Source organism: Salarias fasciatus, chromosome 14, assembly GCF_902148845.1.
Source record: "Salarias fasciatus chromosome 14, fSalaFa1.1, whole genome shotgun sequence".
Lineage (NCBI taxonomy): Eukaryota > Metazoa > Chordata > Actinopteri > Blenniiformes > Blenniidae > Salarias > Salarias fasciatus.
The window spans coordinates 30,709,020-30,729,701 of NC_043758.1; the positions used below are offsets into that span (position 1 = coordinate 30,709,020).

At 43.5% G+C, this 20,682-nt stretch overlaps 2 protein-coding genes across 3 annotated transcripts in view; both read right to left on the reverse strand.

Annotated features, from left to right (window-relative positions):
• sgsm2 (small G protein signaling modulator 2) overlaps positions 1–9,785 on the reverse strand; it is a 73,033-nt gene extending 63,248 nt beyond the window's left edge. For both annotated transcript variants that reach the window (XM_030109343.1, XM_030109342.1), the window contains exon 1: positions 9,580–9,785. In XM_030109343.1, coding sequence (XP_029965203.1) covers positions 9,580–9,639 — 60 coding nt within the window. In that variant the 5' untranslated portion in view covers positions 9,640–9,785. The remainder of the gene's footprint in view (positions 1–9,579) is intronic.
• Positions 9,786–12,033: 2,248 nt separating this feature from the next.
• tnfaip1 (tumor necrosis factor, alpha-induced protein 1 (endothelial)) lies at positions 12,034–17,464 on the reverse strand. The gene is made up of 7 exons (XM_030109354.1): positions 17,211–17,464; positions 15,444–15,775; positions 15,021–15,190; positions 13,910–13,993; positions 13,529–13,581; positions 13,243–13,438; positions 12,034–13,136 (listed from the first exon to the last, which is right to left on the reverse strand). The coding sequence occupies exons 2-7, from the start codon at positions 15,664–15,666 to the stop codon at positions 12,900–12,902; spliced, it is 963 nt and encodes a 320-aa protein (XP_029965214.1). The 5' UTR covers positions 15,667–15,775; positions 17,211–17,464; the 3' UTR covers positions 12,034–12,899.
• Positions 17,465–20,682: the final 3,218 nt, after the last annotated feature.

Here is a 20,682-nt window from a genome sequence, read left to right on the forward strand (position 1 = left end):
ATCACAGTGTTTTCAATGTTTCTGCAGCTGGAACTTACAGCTTGGACTACGCTGTTTCTCCAAAGAGGCTTTTCAAACATGCTTAAGTCTAAGTGCCTGCTGGGAGCAGGACCAGAAAACCTTTCAGCTCTGGTGGAACACTTTAAAACTAAACTGATAAAATCAGATAAAAATGAAGAGGTTGGAAATTAAGAGACTCCCTGGGTGATATCAGATGTGTTGGAGCAGAGAGAGACGAGCCAAACACTTGTCTGAGGGAAGCCGGAGATGAAGAATGAGGAAGTGGTCAGTCTGCCACCGAGAGACAACAGGAGCTCAATCGCTGGAGTCAGATATCTTAATATGATAAGATGTTCAAAACTCTTTAACATGCGGAAGGTTTTAGATATTAAATCCCTCCACATTTCATACTCGCACTCCCTTATCTTACCCTGCAGACTTAGCTGTCTCCGCTAACCATCCAGCCAGCGAAAATTAGATTTATGATGTTAGTCATCAGGAGCACAACAACAACTATTAACATTTACACACGCTGTGAAATGTTCAACAGCTCAAATAATGTGGAAGGCAATAAATCATCTGCAACCAGAAAATATACAAGAAGTATCCATTCATCAGATTGTAGGCTCACAATTTTACTTTCAAATGCAGAAAGAATCTAGACAACCATGACGGTTGTCATTTCTTTGAAAATCTTTGGGTTCTTGACATCTATAAATAAACAGATCCCAAAAAGGAATCAAATTGTTGATCAATCTAATCAAGTTTTTAGAAATTTAGAAACAGAATAAAATGGTAATATTGTATTAAAAAGTGTATATATAATAAAACTCTTCTGTGTTTCACAATTAATACTTTTAAAAAGCTCTCGCACAAAGGTTCATTTGGCAGTTTTCAAAAAGCTTTCACAACTCTGACATCTCATCCATGGGTGACACGGTGCCAACGTCCTGAAGAACAACCCCGAGCCTTTTAATATGAAACGGAGAGAAATGTAAGCACATTCCAGAGGCCAGAGAACAGGTTGAACTGGCTCTGTTCTCTTCCTGTTACAGACCAGAAACCCAGAGCCACCAGCGCCGCACAAACAAGGAAGTGACTGAAACATTCCTAAAGACCGGAGGGGCTTTTCCAGGGCGTCCGGGGGACAGAGGGCACAAATATTAACACAAATAAATCCTATTTTTTTTATTCAAAAGAATGATTCAAATATATAAATTTGACAGTTTTGAAGACTTCTTCTGTAGAATTACAAATAATTACAATTAGTAGGAGTTCATCATCCAATTGTTTGAAACAAAGCAACATTTTTCAATTGATGTTTTCGGTGGATGGATGGAATCAACAGCAATGCTTAAAAATTAACTTCATTCATGTTTATTTCTTTAATTCTCACTGTAAGTATTGTGCACCATCCAGACATTTCAACAATTTGCATTTTTGCGCTTTGGAAACATTGTTGCTGTTCAAACATTTATGCAAATGAAATAAACTGGAATTCAATTAAAAGAGCTTATTAAGTTAGTCTGACAAAAAGACAGAAAAAAACAATGAGACTGAGGTTGAAAAAGACAAATTTGAAGTACGTGCAAGAGGATGTTCACATTTTGCACTTTCTAATCATACTAAAGCAGGACGACAATTTATGAGAGCTCTCCTTTTATTTTCTGTTTTTATTAAAACAAGTTAAAAAAAAATGTGCAGTTGAAATGCAGTCAACCCCCCCCCCCCTCCAAATGAAAAAAACAACATTAACAGGATGCTGTGTGTATATGTAGAAGTACAAAGGAAAATTAGGAGAACCTGTCACTTACTCCTCAGCGGCGAGTTTCCCTCAGACGTATGAATCCGGTCCAGATGCAGTGAGAGGTCACGCTGAACTCCCCTGCCTTACATCCCCTCATATGAAGCTAATCCATATATTCACTCCCAGCTGCAGCTCGGCCGGGTAAATCAGGGTAATGCGATACTCGGCAGCCGCTCGGAGGGGTCGATGCCGTCGCCTGGATGGAACTGACGCCGCGTTGTTTATTAGCAGAGGGGCACTTTAATCAGCGCCGCCTGTCACGGAGCGTCGGAGGGTTTGAGATTATGTGCTGCCAGAGGAAGGAGCTTCCTGCCGTAGCTGGATATCCTGGATATCGGAAAACTGTGATTAAAAAGAGACGCGTATCGATGTCGAGGCAATAGAAGACTAAAGTGTAAAGTAGTAATGAAATAACTTGACAGTTTTGAAATCTTCACTTTGAGACAATGAGGCAGAGTTTGCATCGTCACCATGCAAACGGACACCGAAAACGCAATGAAAGTTTAGCGTTTTCACTGGAAACGGTTGGCCCTGACCCGCTGGAAGAAGAGAGAGAGAGAGATGCTAACAAGACGTACTCCGACCACAGGACAGGGAAACGCCGCCAAGCAGGGACTGAACTGAGCAACGCCGCGGTCCAACCAGACCGAGGAGAGCCATCCCATCTGGTGGAGGACCGAATCCCAAGCTGGAAGAAAGCCTCCAACATTATTCTCCGTTTTTAGCTTTTCAAGCGCTCAAAAATAGACGAACACAATCGATGTCTGCCTATTTTCGCCTCGTCATGACGAGCTGGTTTCTTTCTTCATTCATGGAGAAGTTGATAGTAAAGCTGGGTGCGCACACACACAAACACACACACACACACACACACACACACACACACACACACACACACACACACACAGCTCCGAGTGTGAGTCATTAAAGGCTGCACAGCCACACCGGAGCGCTCGCTTCCTGCTGAGGCGCAGTTATGTAAGGAAGAGTGAAGCATTCACCGGAGGAAGCAAGAAGCTCTGAAGGCAGAGAGCAGGGAAGGGAAATGTCATTAAGAGTTAATCCATCCGTGGCGGCAGTGGTAGTAGAAGTCGCTCTGAACACGTCAGGTGAAGTTCTCGCCCACACAGTCTGCCGACGAGTTTTAATCAAGGAAAAACAGCTGAAATGATCAGTGCAGGCTGACACACACACATCTGGAGACAGGGAAAGAAGGAGAGGAAATTCAGAAAATCTGTCACAGCGTTTTATCACTGTGCTCTTTATAAAGTGTTATCTTCATTTTCAGCAGGAATAAGAGGAAAATAACTGGAACATCTAGTGGTCACAGATGCTATATCCAAATGTCACTTAAAGTCTTAAAAAATGGTTTGTAGGAGAAAAAACAAAAAAATAAAATATTTTCTGTTGTTCTCCTGTCGGATCTTCAGATGCTGCGTTTTTCATCCGACTCGGGGCGAAAACAGAATCTGTTCGTGTCAGGTGTCAGCACTGATTGGAGTCACAGTGAAGGTGTAAACACGCCTCACGGTCACAGCGCAGCCTGTTTCCCCTGGAATCCCTTCAGCCTGTGAGCGGTGGTGCTTTCCCCACCCATTAGCGTGAGGCGCTGCAGCGCAATCTGGTTTCATCCTAATCAGCTACTGTTGGGCCGCAGCAGAGACGGTCATTAATGGTGTAATTATTCATGGCCTGGCGGAGCCGGTGGTCGAGGAGGAGGGCTGCCGGGGAGCTGTGGTGACAGCAGACTCGCAGGGATGACTTAGTGAAACCCATCCTTCTCTGCGTGGCTTCCACTTGTTGACTTGCAGCCAAAAAGAAATTCAACAACGGAACATTTCCTTATCCTTCGATACGAAGGAAGCAGCGGTACCGATACCAGTGTTTGATTCCGAGCTGCACTACATGCTACAGAGTTTCAGGGCTCACACACTAGTGATGATTAAAAGACAACCCTCTGCCTTCACAAAGCTGAGAGCCCTAACCTGGAAGGATGGCAGGATGGATTTTTAACCCAGAACAGAAGGGTAAACGCTCTCCCCGCTGCAGCCTCTGTGGTGTCACATAGAAGAAATGACTCAAAATCCTGTTTGCAACAGGTGAAAAGAGAGAGGCACTTTTTCCTCCGGAGCGAGCGACCACCTGACAGGGCCGCTCGCTGCTGCGATATTAATCGCCTACTGATGCAATTTAACTTCTCGGGGAGCTGCTACAGCTTTCAGTTGCCAGGCAATGCAGAGAGAGCCGAGAGCCGCTTAAAGAGACAGGGAACGCTGGAGCAGGAGCCCGGCTCACCGCTTCAGGCAGAACCGCACGGCACCGGCCAGCGCCTCACACACCAGCTGCAGGACGGTCACACATTGATCCCCACGCTGGATAAATACACAATACTCACGCGTTCACCCAGCGGCGCACAGTGAGCCGCGACTTGCATTTTTTTGGACAATACAGCTGCAAAACAAGAGGTCGATACTGTTGTTAAGTTGCGGCGGCGCCTTCATGTTAGGACGTATCGATTCAAGCCTAAACCTCCGATGAGCTGACTTATCTGATTTAGGATCTCTGCCATCCACCGGTGGGTTCAGGAGAAAGGCTTCTGCGGCGCAGACACCGGCCCAGTGATCCAACTCTGCCTCCTCACTGATCAGCAGCACGACGGAATACAAACATTTTGAAGGTCTTTCTTCAACAACAACGCAGATATTATGACAGTTAAGGATTCAAGACACGTTTGTGGATTTTAGGAATCTTTTGATGTTTCTGCAACCAGCTTGTTATTCCAAGAAAAACTAATGCAAATTTCAGACTATTTAATCAGGTTTAGTTTTATCACTAAAGTACATCGAGCTGCTTAAGCTTTGAGCTTAAGAAGCAAAAATCCATCAGATTCATGGAGGTTTGCAAGCTTCTGCCGAAAACAGAGCTGACGTGACTCGACTTTTCAACAGTTGCTTTCAACAACTTATGAGCTGTGTTGTTCACATCAGAGCAGTCAGACTCTGCACGCCGCTTCATTCAGAAATCCTCAGTGCCATGCACACACCTACACCCGCTGCCTCTGTAAACTCAACAAATTACCCACTGTTATACACAAAGGATGATTTTACAATTGATTATTACGGTCGATAATAAAGCTTCATTAAGATATATTCAGTTATTATGCAAGACAATGAGACATAATGGAATATAATATAATGCAAGGCAAACAATACCATAGGATCTGCTGCGATATGATCTATGATATATGACACAACTGGTATTTAATACAATACAATGTAAAATGGTGTGATAAAACACAGTCTGATAGAACCTGATGTCCTGGGTCTTTTTGCTGCGCAGCGCTGATTATTGACCAAGCAAATTAAAAACTGTCTGCGCAAATCTTTCCGGCGACACACAAAAGGGGTTTCGCTTTAAATGTTAACAAGCAAAGCGCCATTAAGAATTGATGCCACTGCAGCACAAGTGGTAATAACCGGAGGTGTGCTGGAGAGCCGCCGCCCAGAGCATCAACACGAGGCAGGAGTGCCGCGTTCCACCTTATTTCCCCGGTGCCCCGAATTTGGGAGACAAAACTCTGCCATGTTTTGAAGTGAAGCTATTTCCAGCCTTACAGACGAAGCAAGGATTCAATTATTTAAGACCCGAACCTGTGGGAGGCCGTGGAAGTCTGCGGGGGAGGGGAGAAATGAACCCCAAACAAAACCGCAACGATCCACAGAAACGCTTCTCCTTTCAGCTCTTTCAGAAGCCCACATTTGCAATCTCTACAAAAAGTGAAGGAGAGCACAAAGTCCCTGTTTGAAAAGGAGCGAAGAGAAGCAGCGCTGAGACGTTTACCCGTCTTCATCTGGTTTGAGTCGGTTAAACTCGGTGAAGCAGCAGGTGTTTGGACTCAATGCTGTGAAGTGCTTCTTTTTCATTTTGAAGATTTACAGACCTATTTTAGTAGCAGGGAAAAATTGTTGAGTTTGTACATTTGTACTAACAACACTAAAGATCGATCAGTGGAAATGAGAGCACTTGTGTGATTTGCTGCATGAATAGAACAACAAATCCTCACTTGAAGACTCTTTTCCTGTTAGTTTTACCCGACCGATGGTGTGTTGTTGCAACAACACACCATCGGTCGGGTAAAACTAACTTGTCTCACGACGGTGTAATAACTAAAGCAGGTTTTACAGCATAACAGCGCAGTTTCCACATCTAAGGCCCACTCTACATGACATTTTAAAGTGAAAACACACCATTTTTGTGTTTTTGTGCCTTTGCTTTCTTTCCTCAAAGTGTGACGTTTAAAAAAATGAAGTGAAATTCGCTCCGTCAACCCAACTGACTCCATTTGACCGCAGTTCGTCAGTCTTTTGCCGTATGAACATATGGACACGAGCTCCTGGCTGTGGTTAGAATGAAGCACTGACGGAACATTAAAAAGGTTTCATTTGGCGAAAGCGGCAATGATGAAAACCACTTCCTCCCCCTGTTTGACTGGCGCATGGATTTTTGGCCTGATATTTTTAGCTTGACCTTTCCTCTCTATTGTGGCCATGAGACGTCCACGCTCGCACAGACTGAGGTACAGACGGGGGGCGGGGGGGCACCTTGCCTCGTCCAGACTCCTGATCATCCTCCTCCTGGTGTCCGCTGACATTTCAGCCACGGCACCGATCGGGGAGGACGATGGGAGCGGTTAGAGGAGTGATGATTTATTCCTCATCAACAGGCGTTCATCGGTGTTTGAGTGCTGGGTGTGACTGGTTGACATAGGCAGCAATATTACCTTGCAGGGAGAGCTCGGGCCTGCGACGGGGACAAGACCCCCCCAAAAGATCAACCTCAACGTCACGTGTGAGCCTACATGAGTCATTCCAGGTCAAATCTGAGCTTCAGTTTGAGGTTTTTTAGTCAGTCTTACTTTTGTCATTATCATTAATATTAAAGAATCTCCAAACAGGTATAATACTGGTATTAGTATCATTGCATCCCTTTTTTTTTGGAGTATAAAGAAACGGCTCTGAAATCAGATCTGTAGGATTTTATTAAGAGCACTCAGGATTGAAGCGGAATGAAAAAAAATCAAGAAGTATAATGTAAATAAAATGTGTAAAAAATTGTAATAAATTCAGAAAAATTAGGTGAAAACCTCATTTAATGAATCAAACCAACGAGCATCAGCCATTTGTTTTTTTAAGTCACAAATCTTACAGCAATATTCACGTTTACCTGATCTCATACAGCCCTGAAAGACTTCACATATATGATCAATTTTACGACTTACGCAGTCTCAAAGATAATTTAAGTTCAAAAACAGACCTTCTGTTCATCTGCTGCATTTATTAAGTCTGTTGAAGTTAAAGATGTGTATGAAACAGGGTAATACCACTGATGACCTGAGGGGGCAGTGTGGAGCAGTACAGCTTCTATGCCACCAGTAATATTAACAAATATGATAGAAAAGTTAGATGTCTTCGAGGAAAGACTGCAAATGTTACATGAAACAAATCTACAAAATTACCAAGACACTGGAACAAAGAAGCAATAGAAAAGAAGTAAATTAAAGGTGCTGTAGGCAGGATTCAGCATCTCCGCCATCTTGCTTAGGTTTACCTAAGCAAGATGGCGATTTGACCCATCTAAGATGGCGATTTGAAACCCAGCACAGCCAATCCTGTCCTGTTTTCTCTGACATCACGCCCTTACGCAAGTTAAGCCACTCCCACAAGAACGTGTGACAAATGCCCCTCGACCAATCACGGTTAGAGCCTCAGGGGTTCTTCTGATTGGTCAAAGATACCTGGAGCTGTCAAGATTCCTTTTCAGCTCAGAACAGAGACAGATGGAAACGCTGCGCCCTCGCGGTAGCGCAATTGTGCTACACTCCTAAAGGATTATCAATGGATACTCTAACATTTAATCCAAAGAAAACACAGAAAAATTAGCATTGACTAGCAAAATCCTGCCTACAGCACCTTTAAATGAGATTGAGAGCAAACACTGCCCTCTACTGGATGCAATATACCACAACCACACTAACGTAAAGGATGCGAGATGTTTGAAATGCAACTAAATGAGCACAGATATCTCAATAATGTGCCGCTTTATAGGCCGGTCATGTTCATCCATTCATGCACACACTGTGTTTTCAGGAGAAACTTCTGAGTTTCGTATCTCACCAAGGAAAAATAGAAAGCACAGAATAAAGGACTGAACCAAAAGCCTTCAGACACTAAAATGATCATTTCTAATATAAATCCATACAGTTTCATATTCATGCATTTACTTCACCCAAGGCTAATCATGAAAATAAAGCAACCATGATAAAACATTAGAAAAGTTGAGTGTTGGTAACGAAGATGACAAAAAAAATGAGTGTTCCACTCGCCTCTTGTGAGGAAGTGCTTTGTGACTTAGAATGTTCTGGTTTATCTATTTGTTCCATTTTATTATAGCTCTTAATCCAGCTGACAATAACAACTCACAGTTCATCACACACACACACACACACACACACACACAGTCTTGTATTTCTATCCTTGTGGGGACCGTCCATTGACTCCCATTCATGTCTAGCCCCTAACCCTGACCCTTACCCTAACCCTAACCCACACCACAACAAAGCCTAACCCTAAAGAAATGTTTTTGCACTTTTACTTTTTTCAGTAACAACAACATGGTCAAGAAAACACTGTTTCTCCTACTTAGGACCGGAAAAAGGTCCCCACAAGGCACGTCGTTCCACGTTTTGCTATCCTTGTGGGGACATTTGGCCCCGACAAGGATAGAAATACAAGAACACACACACACACACACACACACACACACACACACACACACACACACACACACACACACACACACACACACACACACACACACGCACACTAGTCAAGCCACAGGGAGAACATACAAACTACAATGAATCAAGTCCAAACTCAAAGAATTTCCCTCTAAGAATAATTAATTATTTCTATTCTAATCTAAACAATCCTTTGGCACACTAACAATGAGTTCAGTCATGAATATCTGTTTTATATGAAAATATGCAAGGTTTAAATCAATATTTCTTCTGAGTAATTAGCATGAGATCTTGTTGAAGAGGTCTAAATGTTCTCGGGTCAACGTGTGATGCAGTTTTCTTAATAACCATACGATTTGGGATTATTACGAACACTTTGGTCAATTATATTCACATTTTTCAATCAGTCTTATTTGTGTATTCCTCTGTAACCCGATTTTGGTCATTTTTCTTGGTTTAATCAACGATTTCAGGTGGATTTATTGGGATTAATCCAACTTTTCTTTCATGTCCAGAACGCTGTCATGTCGGGTCTGCAGAGCATGAAGGCACAGTGCACGGAAACACTGCGCATGTGGAACATTTTAGGATATATTACAGTAACCTCAATCAGTCACAATGGAAAAGTCCTGGGGGGGGGGGGGGGGGGGGGGGGGCTACAGGTAAACATCTGATCCTGATAATAGCGGTTATTATAAGGCATATTCTAATAATAGCAATGGAGGAGGACATGTTGCAGTTTGGATGATGACAAGATGCTGTGTATCGTCAGAAAGCTGCAGGATGCTGTGCGCGTGACCACTGGAGTCTAAGTGGACTTTGTGGAGCTCGTCGCGTGTACGCGTTCAGAACCGCAGCCGCCGCGCCGCGTCTGTATGCGCGTGTGTGTTTGTGCGTGTGTGTGTGTGTGTGTGTGTGTGTGTGTGTGTGTGTCTGGGTGTGAGAGGCGCATCTGCCCCGGAGCGCCGCTGCTTACCTCCCGTTTGACGTTCCACAGTAATTTCTCCTTGTACTCTTCCTCCGTGCAGCCCTCCATGTCCGTGCGTCCCGTGGGGTCGCGTGCGTCCGCGGTCCGTGCGCGCTGAGCTCCTGAACAGGTGTGCGTGCCCGGCTCTGTCGCTCCTCTCCGCGCCAGTCCGCGTTTCCTCCTTCCTCCTCGGCTCAGCTGGACTCTGACGCACCGAGCAGCTTCACGGGGACGTCAGAGGATCCGCCCCCCCCCCCCCCCTCCCCCTCCTCATCCTCCTCCCCCTCCCCCACCCTCCTCCTCCTCATCCTCCCTCCGCACGGATCAATGGAGGAGAGGAGCAGCCCCGCCCGGACCCGCAGCCCCCTCCATAAACACACACATCAACCTGTGGAGCCTCAAACTTCTGCTCAACACCCCAATACAGAAAAATATAAATATATTCCGACTATAATCCCAGAATTCACACGGATCCATTTGTATGTGGCAACTATTTAATTTCAGAACGTTCCTGAAATGTCTGTTCAAACGATCAGAAGTGACAATGAAGTAGTTTTCGTCTTGGGCCGCTAGTGGGTGCTGTTGTTTGTTTTTATAACTGAAGCCACACACAAGAACAACGCTATAAACATGAACAATGGGAGAACACACGGACGCTCTCTGGAGGCAAGCATTAATGTTGTTGTTGTTCGTCAAGTCACGTGTGTGCACAAGACGTATTAACTGTGGTCGTGGTGCTCATCCAACATGACTCTGATGCTAATCTCAGTATTTAAAAGGACCATATTCCCCAAAATTCACACCTTCCTTTGATCATTCTCCAATCTCAGAATTCTGATCCATATCTTAAAATGTCAATCTTTTTCTGATTGTAATAAAAAAAACACCTTTAATTTCAAAATTTCCTTTTTTTTTTTCTCCCCCTCTCAGAATTGTGATTTTATAATCTCGCTTTTATGCTTTTCTCAGAATTGCAACTATAATCTCAGAATCCGGAATGTTTTCTATCCCTGAAACTAGGAAAGTGTCTGCAGCAGATCGGAGGAGCGTCTGACGCCTCGGTCTGGAAGAGAGCAGGAACAGCTCAGACAGTGCACAGAACAGTCAAACTCCCCGGACGGTGGTGGAGGACGACGCCGACAGACACCACCCTGCCGGGCTGAGAGGCTGGAGGCCATACACGTCTCCCCTCTGGGGCTGGACTGTCGAGGGATTCCAAAGTGAGAAAACCTAATCAGCTCATTTAATGCACCTTTGATTTTTAATGACTTCATTCATAAGCTTGGCACAGCAGTCACACACACACACACACACACACACACACACACGGGAGGAGCTGCAGCAGATGGAGAAGAAGGATGCTAAATATAGAGCTGAGTGAAGCACATGTTGCCCGTTGTCGGCGATGATGGCGGGCTGGGCCTGCTGCACGGAGCATGACGTCACGGCAGCGTGAGACCAGGAGGAGCTCGGCTCCTCCGACGGACACGCCACCGCTCCGTCTCCCCACCGGAGGAGGAGCTCCTCGCCGCCGTTCAGCCTCGTGCCGCAGCCACAAATACCCGCGGTTCATCACGCGTCACGGTGAGAACGCAGGTCTGCTGCAGGACTGATGCGCTGCGAGTAGCTACAGAAAACACACACACACACACACGATTCCAGAGGCTGAGGTCAGGGGTCAGATGCAGCTTTCACCACATCAGATGGATGCTTTTCTAAAGTCTGGTTCTTGGGTAAAATAACAGGCGTAAATCCAAATAAAGAAAATTCCCAGAGGTCTGTCGCTTTACCTTTGACTTTTTAATGGATTGCTATGACATGATATCTGAGAAGACATCCTGTACAATTTATCACAAATGCTAACAGACACGAGCTGTGAAGGATGCTCTGTGTTTCACTTCCTGGAGGCTACAGGGGAGAAATGAAAGGCAGAAAAGTAGAAAATGGGCTAAAACCGGATTGAAAACACTACAGATGAAAATAAAAACAAAACAATGTGCAGTTGTGTTAAACTTGGGTCCGAAAAGAGAAAGAGCACTGTTATTGTGAAGTAAAAAAACACCTCAAAGGCAACATTGTGAACCGACATGCACAATCTGTGAGCCGCAAAAAACTCTCAGATGGTGAATCTAACGGCGATGTGTCAAATGAACTGGAGTTTCTCCACCGCTCGCCGTCTCGTCCTCATCTGAACCCTTCCCGGTTGCCATAGAAACCGGGGGTGTACAGACAGAAAGTTAGCATGCGCCACACTCAATCCGATTCCCGTCTTCACCCCAGACGTCCCACGCTCCGAGGAGTCGGAGAGGAGAACCAAACCCGTCACACGACTCTCAGATCGTCACAGAAGCCCAGGAGGAGGGAGGAGGGAGGAGGGGTGAATCAAGTTTACACCGACAACAGGAAAGTTAACTGATTTAGGGGCTTTTTCAAACTTTTTTTTCATTGTGACAATCCTGTTTATTTCTTTATATGGTGTTATTTCTTCCTCAGCCCATTTTCAACATTGTAAGTACTCATATTGTTAATTTTTTTTTTTTTTTTTTTAAGAATTTTGATTTAGTTTAATTTTTTTCAAATTGCACACGTACAGTCCTGCTCACCATTATTGGTGCCCCTGAAGTTTAAGTACATAATGTGGAGTATCTCCTGAAAAGAAATGAACCCAGTGAAAGAAATGGTGTTACAATGCAAAAGAGTAAATACGGAAAAAATAAAGCATTAAAATATGAGAGGATTAAAAAAAAAACAAAAAACTTAAAGCTTGGTGTTTCACTGATATTGGCCCTTTGCTGTAAATCAGTATGAAAACAAATCATGACTCACCTGTAGAAAATCATCTGTGACAATCTGCCTGATCCAGTGAGACATGAATTAGCCGATCAGTGAGGACTTCAGTGTTTTGAAAAGCTGCCTGTTATTCCCTGTTCACTGAGAAAACTGATGAGTGGAAAAAAAGAAACACGTCAAATATCAAAACATCTGACGGAAAATCTGGAACAGTGTGGAGCTTCTGGTCTCAACAAGCACCACACACTGAACTCTGAATCAAGCCGGGTGACGGTTATTCAATCCAAGATCCAAAGATCCAAACAGGTTCAACCAAACAAACAAACAGACCACTGGACTCGGGCGGAAAGTGGGAGAATAAAACTTTATCTTCACAGCTGGTAAAAGGCATCCGGGTACACTGCATTAAAACATGATAAAAGGCACACTCCGTCTGATCAAACAGGATGTTAATGTGTACAGAATAGAAAAGGCAAATCTATAAATATTGACGCGTGATGTTTCAGATTGAGGGGAGGACAGTCAGTTTTCCAGAGGACTCAGTGTCCCAGCGGCCGGTCGTCGTACGTGCTGTACCTCTTGACGTGGATCCGCCGCACCCGCTCCCGCAGCTCGGCGCCGCCCCCCGCGGGCCCCTCCTCCTCCTCGCTGTGGGAGCCGCTGTTGTTGTAGCTGCGGCGCGTGGCCTCCAGCAGCGAGTTGTCGGGCAGCGGCATGGTCTCGTAAAGCAGCGTGTTGAGGGTCTCCTCGTAGATCCGGGCTTCGGGAAACTCCACCTGCAGACGGGACCGAAGACGAGTCACGATCCGCCGGAGATCCTCGACGCTGAACTCAAAACTCAACATTTCCCAGCTGAAGTTCAAAGTGAACTTTCGTCCTCACCTTGGTCTGCTTCTTCTCCGTGGCGTACACGATGGAGGTGCAGCACACCTCGGCCAGCTTGCGGCCCTGACCGTAGAAGGACCAGCAGCAGATCTCGTCTCCGATCACGTCTTTGATGAAGAGCACGCGGCCATTGAAGCTGAGCGACAGCCTGTCGAACAGCTCGATGTTCTTCAGCAGGTTGTCGTCCGACATGCTGCCGGGATGAAAAGACGGTTTACTTCAATCGGCAGGAGACAGAAAGCCACAGAGATGAATGAGGTGAGGAGGAGCGGGGTTTCCTCACCTGGTGTAGGAGTACTTGTTGTTGCTCCTGTTGTACAGCAGCTTCACTACAGGCTAAACACAGACATTACACTTCAATCAGAAGAGCTTTTGTTTAAAACAAGCCAGCTTTGACATATCATCCAATCAAATACTTTGACGAATTCAGCGCTGATGAAGAGTTGGAGTACATAAACATTCAAACGCAAGAAACCTGTATCACAGCAGCACATACTGCAAACGAGGCTAACGCGAAGACAGAATCAATTTTAAAAGCAGCAGTAACTGTGAAGTCGGAAAAAAAAACGTTTCCCTTGTTTCAAGGATTCCAAATATTAAATGCAAGTTATTTCCCTGCTGTCTGCGTGCGTGCGTGCGTGCGTGCGTGCGTGCGTCTCCTCACCTTGCTGGAGGACTGGATGAGTCTGTCCTCCTCTTGTCCACAGGTGATCACAGGTATAACGCACAGCGGCTGCTCCTTGTTTTCCTGTCCAACACGTCACACTTCATCACCTCAAACATTTCACCAGTTTTAACTCACCATTCAGAAGAAACAAGAGGATAAGAAGATCTTTCACATTAAAACGGAAGATCAGAGTCTTTCGTTCATCCATTATTTTTCCCTGTGTTCAAGATACTTGATGTTTTTGGGTTTTTTTTGCTCAGTTGAAACACACGTTGATTTACAAAAGCAAAGCTTGAAAACTCAAGACACTCCTGAGGTTCCAGCAAAGTTTCGACGTCATCATTTCAAGTCAAAACGCATCCATTTGTATTTTCGTTTCAGGAAAATATCCCATTCACACGGCAATGTTTTGATAACAAAATTACATAAACACTGAAAATGTTGTTTTCATGTTGGGCCACTAGTGGGTGCTGTTTTAAAAATACACTACCAAATTTAACAATGGGTGTTCACATAGACATTCATATGGACAGTCGAGCCAGTTGGATTGTTTTTACAGTGACCCTCAACTCTAAGACTACCAAGTGCAGGAGAACACGGACTGGCAGTAACGACACCCTGCAGGCCTCTATTGTAGTGACTGTTCACCTACTTGCACAAGAAATTATTTACAATGACTGTGGTGCAGATCCAAAGTAGCAGCGTCTCTGCCAACTACATGGGAGATGAAGTTCCCCCGTTTCCATGACGACAGAATTGGAGCCTTATTGCAAAGTTCCACCTTGAGAGCTGTTTTAAAAAAAGCACTGTTGTGTAAACTAACACCCAAAATACCATGAAAGTTTGAGGTTTTCACTTGAAATGGTGTAAACGGCCCCTCGTTTTTAAATAAAAGTTTACTTTTAGCTTGCAGTGAATGTGACGTGAAGCGGAGAGATTCAACTCAGCCTCTCGCACATGAATCAGGTCACCCTCCAATAGAACAATGATTCGAGATTTCATCACTTATCTAATACTAATGAAATCACTAAAATAATGACTATGATTTATATCTGCATGCAGACATTTTCAGTGCAGGGAGTTTCTCAGAGATCCAGGAGGAACTGACCTGCAGGCTGTTCTGACAGAGCTCCACCAGACCCTGGACCAGGTAGTACCTGGCCTCAGCCAGCAGCTCCAGGACCGCCTGCCGGCCTTTGGGCAAGGTGAGCGTGCCGTCGCGCAGGAAACACAGGATGCTGCCGAAGTGCTTCCCATTGCGGTCGATCAGGATCCAACCTGCAGAAACAGCAGATACAATGAAGACACTCATGTTTAACTCTAATTCTGATGTATTCACCTATAATCACACACACACAGTCCTGTTTCAGAAACCACTTTTGAGATTATTTGATCTGTGTGAGCTTGAAGATGGTCATGAAGGGATGATATCCTCAGGTAGACGGTGGAGTTTCAACCTGCTCAATTGATGCTTAGTATTGTGACAAGATGTTGTGAATTCAATGAGGAAGTCTGTGTTGCTGCAGTTCACCTTCTTTGTCAGTAAACACCTCCTTCTTCCCGCTGAACATGGCCTTCAGCATGGAGTTGTGTCTGGTCAGCACCTGCAGCGTGGTGTAGAACAGCGTCCCGCCCACGTTCAGCCGGACGTACTTGTTACCCAGGCCCACCGCTCCTCGGTAGCTGCAGGTCTTGGTCTTGGGACAGGCCAGCGGGGGGGCCGGGGAGGTGGGGAGGCAGCTGTCCCCGGACATGTCCTTCTGGAGGTAGATGACCACCCTGCACACACAGCTCCGAAGGTCCCCCGCCGTGATGGCAGCTAGTGATGAGGCCGCCACAACCTCTCACTGCTCCAGATCATGCCTGAAACACGGAGGAGGTCCAGAGAGAGCTGAGGAGGAGCACAGGAGGAGCCGGAGGAGCAGGACATCTAGTGGGGACATGCCTCCACTGCACCCAACGCTCCTCAGGTCTCAGATATGACGGAGGAGTATGTTTTCATTCCATCTGCAACATTTATGACTGTGATTTTCTGATTTTCCCACCATATCAAACTTACCTGTTGATGAAGTGTCAATTACAATTTAATAATAATAATAATAATAGTAAGATATTTAATTCAAAACGTCTTTCAAGACACTCAAGATCGCTGTACAAAGATACAAGTAAATAACAACCAAAACAGAGTTAAGTGTATTATGGTTGAAAGGCGGATATGAACAGATGCATTCTGAGTGTGGATTTGAAGAAAGAGCAGTGAGTTCATGTTCGGATGTTAGATGGGCTGAGTTCCAATTTATAATGCAAACAGTTCACTATATTTTCGGATGTTTTTGTACCTGATTTTTGGCATTTTGCTTTTCTTTTCCAGCATTTTTCGAACAATTTTGACCTTTTAGAATGGAGAAGACTAAAACATCTTCATAAATCCCACAAAAAAAAATCCTGTAAGCCTTGCCCCACACAGAATGAATAGATAGAAAGCTGAATATCAAATAAGACAGGATAAAGGATTTAAATATTAATATGCACAAGGTTTAACAGACAAATAAAAGTACTCAAAGGATGAAATGAACCAAAACACAGCAAACACGATTCACAGAGAGGAGGTATAGTGATTTATGGCCACATTAAAGATTTTATTCTTGAATCTCAACTTAAAAATGTTTAATTAAATTTTCAACTTAAATAGCATACATTCTATGGCACTAATGTGTGCTAACCTAACCTGTAATTATCAAGTAAGCAGTAATAATGTTCTGTTAGTGTAATGTATTTATAAAGTAGTTTTAAATAGACTCAATTTCATGTAATATAATGCAGTTTATGGTATATATGTAAAGTAAAGCCACTTTCACTTCTTAAGCTCAAAATAGTTTATTGTAATTCATTAGGCTGAAAAGGAAATCAGTTTATTTCCCTTTCCAGACTGTTTCCACAGCCTTCTGTGATGCTAACGTTAGCCTGTTAGCTCCAGAGGAATCTGCGTTGAAACTTCACACACAACACGAGAAAGACGCTTTAAAGTTGTTTCGGGGTGAGTGTGTGTGGTGTTTAACGCATCCGGAGCCACTTTAACCCCGCTGGAGACTTAACAAACACGTAAAGTTGTTAAAATATGGACTGTTATACTTAAGTCCGATAGACGAGGATTTTATCGGTGCGTAGCGCCGCCGCCCGGAGCTCTATCCCCGCAGAGGAGTACCGACAAGCCCCGGAGAGTTCAGACTTTTTCCCGGACAATCAGGAGAGACCCGCCCGGGGCTTTCCCCACACTAAAACCCCGGAAAGTACCTACCGACCACCCGATCGACCCCTCCGGAGCTGTCCTCGCTCAGGCCAGGGAGGCAAACACCGACTCTGTTCAGAAGCAGGAGTCCCCTGGAGCAAACAAACGCCGAGGAACTCCACAAATCTAACAGCGATCGACAGATCCCACAGCTGGAGACCAGCAAAAACCTGACAGACTGTGGACACAAACACACACGAAGGTCCACAGACACGCCAAAGTTGAAGCATAGGCATAAAGCACTCAAGCCACCAAACATAGATAAGAAAAACTAGATCCAGCCCAGAAACGCAACATAGACATACAGAGATAGGTCGTGAACAGTGAACAGAACAAGTTATTATATTATATGTATAATATAAGGTAATTCGTTACGATTGATGGTGCGGTTTTGTTTTTTTGTTTTCATGACTGATTTTGCTGTTTAGTACTTTATGGGTTTTTTTTTTTTTGTGAATATGAAAGCTATCTACAAATAAAAACTGATTGATTGATTGATTGATTGATTGATTGATTGATTGATTGATTGATTTACTGATGTTTACAAGTTACTTCTTCAAAAAAGTAATTGTAAAAGTCACCGATTACTATGAAAAGTAACTATTACATTATTAAAAAAAATACATTTATCTAAATTATTCAGATGTTGCTGTGTAATGACATGAGACAAGACACAAATCAAATTTGATGTGTAATTGTAGATAGCATATCTACATTTGTAAAAGAATAATGAAACAAAATACATGCATGTCAATAGATGTCCACGCTTCTATTTAAGCTGTCTTTGAAAGATCAGGGCTCTGTGGGTTGCTGTCATGTCACGTGATGCACTTTTCAACAATACAGTTGATTCAATCTTCTGCATGATGACGTCATTCAGAACTTTCCTGACTGAGGAATCTGCAACAATGTATCAGTTTTAAATGACATCATTGTCAAATTTGACCTATATATGCAAATGAGCAGATATGCAAATTAGATGATAAGATCATTTAGAATTTTCCTGACTGGGGAGTTGGCAACAATGTATCAGTTCCAAAGCAGAATTCATTTGTTTTGTTTTGTTTTTCTTTTTGCAAAACACAAAGTGCATCATATGTCATTGCATTTAATTATTACGCATTGTACATTTTGTCATTATTTCACAAGATGCACTTTCATTTAAATCATTATGACACATTGATATGTATAACACAAGTTGTGTTACACAACTCTACAGAGGCTACACAGGAGAGAGAGAGAGAGAGAGAGAGAGAGAGAGACAGAGACAGAGAGACAGAGAGAGAGAGAGAGAGAGAGCAAGCAGTGTTGGGAAAGTTCCTTTGAAAAAGTCATTAGTTACAGTTTCAAGTTACTTCTTCAAAAAACAACTAAGTTAGTAACTGAGTTGCAATATTTTAAAAGTAACGAACTACTGTGTTACTCAATAAAAACAAGTTTAAATATGTCAATGAATTTGGATCCCGTCTTAATTGAACATGAAGATTCAAGTTCTATCATTTATCATAAAATTCAATACAGCATTATTGAAATAAACAGACAGAATAAATTACAACCAGGAAATGCTACATTAATCTAAATGATTCAAATGTCTTCTAGCACTGCCACAGCTCCAGCACAGACTCCACCAGGTAAAAGAAACTTAAATTTTACTCAAGCACTACTACAAGAGCGAGGAATGAGTTCCCCTCTTCCGTGCACGCAAGCCACAGGGACAAATGTTTCACTAAGCTGCATTACGCCCAAGGCCTGCAAGGGGCGCTGTTTCGCGTAAAACGTGCAAACTCCTTAATGCACCTTTAATTCAACCATTTCTCAAGTTTGCGCTGCTAGAAAACCGGAAGTCCAGCTTTCTCTTCTTCTGCTGCTGCTGCTGCTGCTGCTGCATCATCTTTGCTTTTGGTCCTCCACTGTCGACACCGAACTATAAAAAAAAACGCGCATTTTCTTTGGAAATGTTGTCAGAGGATTTCATTTATCAACTGACTTTTTGTTTTGAAATGCTCCCTAGAATGACCTGTTCCCACAGTGGCTCGTGGACTTGATGGCCAATTTCGAGGAGGCTAAGAACTCCCCAAGAAGGCCTCCATACACGTGGCTCAGGCCAAGAGGGAATTCCTTGCGACAGAGGCTACTGGTGTGATCCAGTGTGAGGCAGTGGTTCACACCTCTGCTGTGCAGCTCGTTTGGTCCTGTGGCCTGGTGTGGCAGAGCTTTTCTGGCACTTATTCCTGTTGTCCAGGCCAGCCTTGGGAATTCATTCTGACGTTCTCTGTTGAACTTCGCCTCCACATGTTGGAACTCCTCTGTCTCTCAGAGTTACCCCATTTCCTGGGACTCAGTGCTTTTCTCTTTCTCCAGAATGCCAGCCTGCTCAGTGAGCATCCTCTGCTCCTGCTTCAGGTATAGTCTTCAGTGACCATTCCCTCAGATAAGGATGTGTCTGCAGTCCTGGACACACAAGCATGAGGACCAAGCTGTTTATGGTCTGTCAAACAGCACTGTGCCATGATTTTAAATTCTTCACATACACAACGTAAGAGTACAATAAAAACTGATTAGTAACATTTTAGTGAGACTACTATGTCTATAGCGTCATGACTTCTCTCAAAAGCTCATGTTTTTATCTTTCATTAGCATTGAAATGCTTCATGTTAAGAAAATGAGCACACTAACATCAAAACAGCTTTGATACAAATCTTAAATTTCAAGAAATTTAATGAAATCTCACATATTCTGTACACTTCCTGTTTCTCTGTAGTAGACCGTCCTGCTGCTGCCACCTACTGTTCATGTATGTGAACTGCACCCGCTGTGGCAGAACATTACAGAGTCTGCAGGAGACACAAAGAACAAAGACAGCTCAAATGAGTGATGATTTATTCAAGGTGATCAGGTTGATCTTTGCACTACTTTTAGCAAAATAAACATACTGTCTATGAATTAACTATAAATCCTGTGTACAAATGTCTTGACAGAATTATGTTTGTCTTGAAGTACACAATTCAAACAAGCAAATATCTGGATCCATAGTTTTGCTCAAAAGACTGCACCATTTAAAAACAGTGCACACTTTTTCATTTTTTTTAGGTGTAACTTTCCCCTTAAATCATAAGCTGTCTCTCTTTCAAACAACAATTTCCAAATATTACTCAATAATTAGTCATCCTATGCTTTATACATTATATGAATAGTTTTGAACTCCACTATGTCAATGAACTGTAAGGTGTAGACTCAAAATAATGGATTGGGGTGTTCACAAAAACCAAAATTGGGAATAATTCTCATTGCTCTCTTTTGCAACATAAAATGTTTTTGAAATATGTTTCCACATACCTCCACACAGTCAATTAAATAAGGTAAAACTGGTGAATTATAAGGGATTTTTTTCCAGCAATTCTTTGACTTTTTTTTACAACTGAGATGCTTCTGGATAGTTTGTAGTTTGTTTTGAACATGGTTTATGTGAGGTTTACAGTAA

Bases quoted from the DNA above. Each gene is read 5' to 3' on its own strand.
- tnfaip1 (XM_030109354.1), bottom strand. From the start codon at position 15,666: ATGTCCGGGGACAGCTGCCTCCCCACCTCCCCGGCCCCCCCGCTGGCC. The intron at 15,191-15,443 runs GTGAACTGCAGC...CTGTTTCTGCAG, and splicing joins GGTGTTTACTGACAAAGAAG to GTTGGATCCTGATCGACCGC. The intron at 13,137-13,242 runs GTGAGGACGAAA...TCCCGTCTGCAG, and splicing joins CGGAGAAGAAGCAGACCAAG to GTGGAGTTTCCCGAAGCCCG.